This window comes from Papaver somniferum, chromosome 8 (genome assembly GCF_003573695.1).
Source record: "Papaver somniferum cultivar HN1 chromosome 8, ASM357369v1, whole genome shotgun sequence".
In the NCBI taxonomy this organism is placed as follows: Eukaryota; Viridiplantae; Streptophyta; class Magnoliopsida; order Ranunculales; family Papaveraceae; genus Papaver; species Papaver somniferum.
This window is the reverse complement of record NC_039365.1, coordinates 19,130,992-19,133,629: the sequence shown is the minus strand read 5'-3', so window position 1 is coordinate 19,133,629 and position 2,638 is coordinate 19,130,992. Positions and strand designations below refer to the sequence as shown.

General features: G+C 35.7%; 1 protein-coding gene across 1 annotated transcript; it reads left to right on the top strand.

Annotated features, from left to right (window-relative positions):
- The first annotated feature begins 1,231 nt into the window (after nucleotides 1–1,231).
- Nucleotides 1,232–2,133, top strand: LOC113305214 (F-box/kelch-repeat protein At3g23880-like). Its single transcript, XM_026554299.1, has 2 exons — nucleotides 1,232–1,340; nucleotides 1,412–2,133. The coding sequence occupies exons 1-2, from the start codon at nucleotides 1,232–1,234 to the stop codon at nucleotides 2,131–2,133; spliced, it is 831 nt and encodes a 276-aa protein (XP_026410084.1).
- The last annotated feature ends 505 nt before the right edge of the window (nucleotides 2,134–2,638 follow it).

Sequence of the window (2,638 nt, the reverse complement as noted above, 5' to 3'; positions counted from 1 at the left end):
ACTATAAAACTTGAAGTTTTTTCTTCAAAGATGGAGCAGAAAACAATATGGGCGAAAATGACACAAAAAAAGAAAGAGTTATCCGAAAACATTGATGCTATGAATGCACAAGAAAAAAATGGGAGGATGGGCATTGATGACTTTATTTTGAGGATGCAGTAGAAACATAACGCAAGCAAATTAGAGTTGGGGAGTATAAAAAAATGCTTAACATGAGCCAAAGAAAAGAACTTGAAGGAAGGAGATTGTAATACCAGATACTTGCATCAGATAGAAAATAGAAGAAGAAGGAAAAACAACATTCATAAGCTGGTGATACAAGAGCATGACAACTTCAATCCAAAGGAGATAAAACATGAATTTTGGATCTATTTTTCTTTTCTCTTCAAGAAACAACATGAATGGAAACCGCAACTTGATAGCACTCATTTCCAATAAAAGTTTAAGAAGATAAGAAATGGATGGAGAGACCGTTCATCGAGGAGAAAATATGGAATATAATTAAGTCTTGCGGCAAGAACAGATCTTCAGAGGGCCAGATGGATACACCATTGAATTCTACAAGATAGTTTGGCAGATAATCAAAACTGACTTCATGGCTTTAAATCCCGTGATTCATGAGTTTAACATAAGAAAAAATACTCAACTAAATATTAAATTGCTCTTTTATTTGTCTCATTCCGGAAAAAGAAGAATACAACATACCTAACACTTCAGGCCAATTATCCCAGTCAGAAGATTGCAAGATCATATGATTCATATAAAAAACAATGGCAAATAGATTTAACTAGAAAAAACTTATAGACACATGCTACTAGCAGAACAAATACATAATGGAAATATAGTTGAACTAGATACGATTCATATCCGCCGATATAGAACCGTATCAGTTGAACATATCCATAGGACCGATATTTGAAGCCGTATCAGTTGATACATATCCGCTGCCCCTCGTTCCTCGAGATCCAAATACCAAATGTCCTTAACATTTTATCAGCTTCACGAAGAATAAACCCTAACTTTACCTCTGAAAAGAAGAAAAAAAAAAACCGTCAACAATGTCAAGTCTTGCTGAAGAGATCTGCTTCGATATTTTTCAAAGGTTACCAGTGAAATCAATACTTGTCTGTAAGTGTGTTTGCAAGAATTGGTATTCCCTAATCTCTGACCCTAATTTTGTTAGAGCGCACGGCACCATAATCTTACAATCCATAAAACCAACTTTAGTATCATGATATCTGAATTCGACGACGATAAGTTACACAATGTAATCCACTCCATAAGCTATGATCCATTATCTTTTTCTTCGAATGAATTTCATTTGTATGGTGTGGAAATTGGTACGCCATTGGGATGTTTAGAAGAAGATATTCAGTTTGTGGGTTTTTGTAATGGTTTTGTTTGCTTTTAGAGTCAACAGAAACAATTCTTTGGAATCCCCACAGTGATGAATACAAGGAATTACCCAAATCTCCAAATAAATCTGTGGACCGAATTAGGTCTCCATATGCTTTTGGTTATGATTACAGTGCTGGTTATTACAAAGTGATATGCTTGGATGACGTTGACGATGGTTCTTCAGTTGATGTTTATACGATTGGTCCAAATTTATGGAAAAGCACTCGAATCATCCCTCACCGGATGTATCCGGTGGAAGAGCCTGGAGTACTTCTTAATGGAGTTTTTCATTGGCTAGGTTACATGACTGACAATTATTCTGATGTTATAATCTCTCTGGATATCAGCGGTAAGAAATTCAAAGCATTGCAACCACAAAAAGTATCTTTAGAGAAAAAGCAATGTGGGTTGAGTGCTGGAGTGTTGAAAGACTGCATTTCTGTACTTTGTTCTGGTATTAATGTTGAAGTACGAGTGATGCAGGATTATGGAGTTCAAGAATCTTGGACCAGATATTATACTATAACCCATGAGGGAATTCCGAGAGCCTATACTTTGAAGCTCATGTGGTCTTTCAGCAGTGGGGAGATTCTATTCGCGACCGGTGGTCGTTATCTTGCTGATCTGGTTCTGTATGACCCAAACGATGGAAGTGCTAGAAAACCAAATATGCATGTAGAGAACCAAATATTCCCATTTCAGAATGGGATGAATGCAATTGTCTTGAAAGCTTAGTTCCACTTGACTTCAGGTACTTAAGTGGGGTGAATGACAGAGGAATCAATTGAGCCTGTGAAGAAAATCACAAGAATGTGATATTTAGTTAATATATAATGAAACAATGATAAGTGCAAGAATAACTGAAAACATGAATGAGGTAAGAAGTCACAAACCCACAGTTTTACATTTTGCTTTCCGAAGATTTTTATGTCTATAGGACCTTAGTATACCATGAAATGGGAGTGAATTTTTTTTATTTTCTATCCAGTATCGACTCTGGATCATCTGAGCATATAGGGTTTCAATGAAGTACGTAACTGTTTTGTCTTTGATTTTATATCTTTTCCTTAAACTCATCCAATTAATATTCTGAAGTTCTCCACGTTTAGTGAGAATCATGTTATTAAATGCTGTTATAGTCTCTCCATGCTGCTGTATTTCTGTATTCTCTACTATGGTTATTAACAAGCAGTAAGGAGAATCCAAGATCGGCCAGAAACACTAACTTTCATCATTCTTA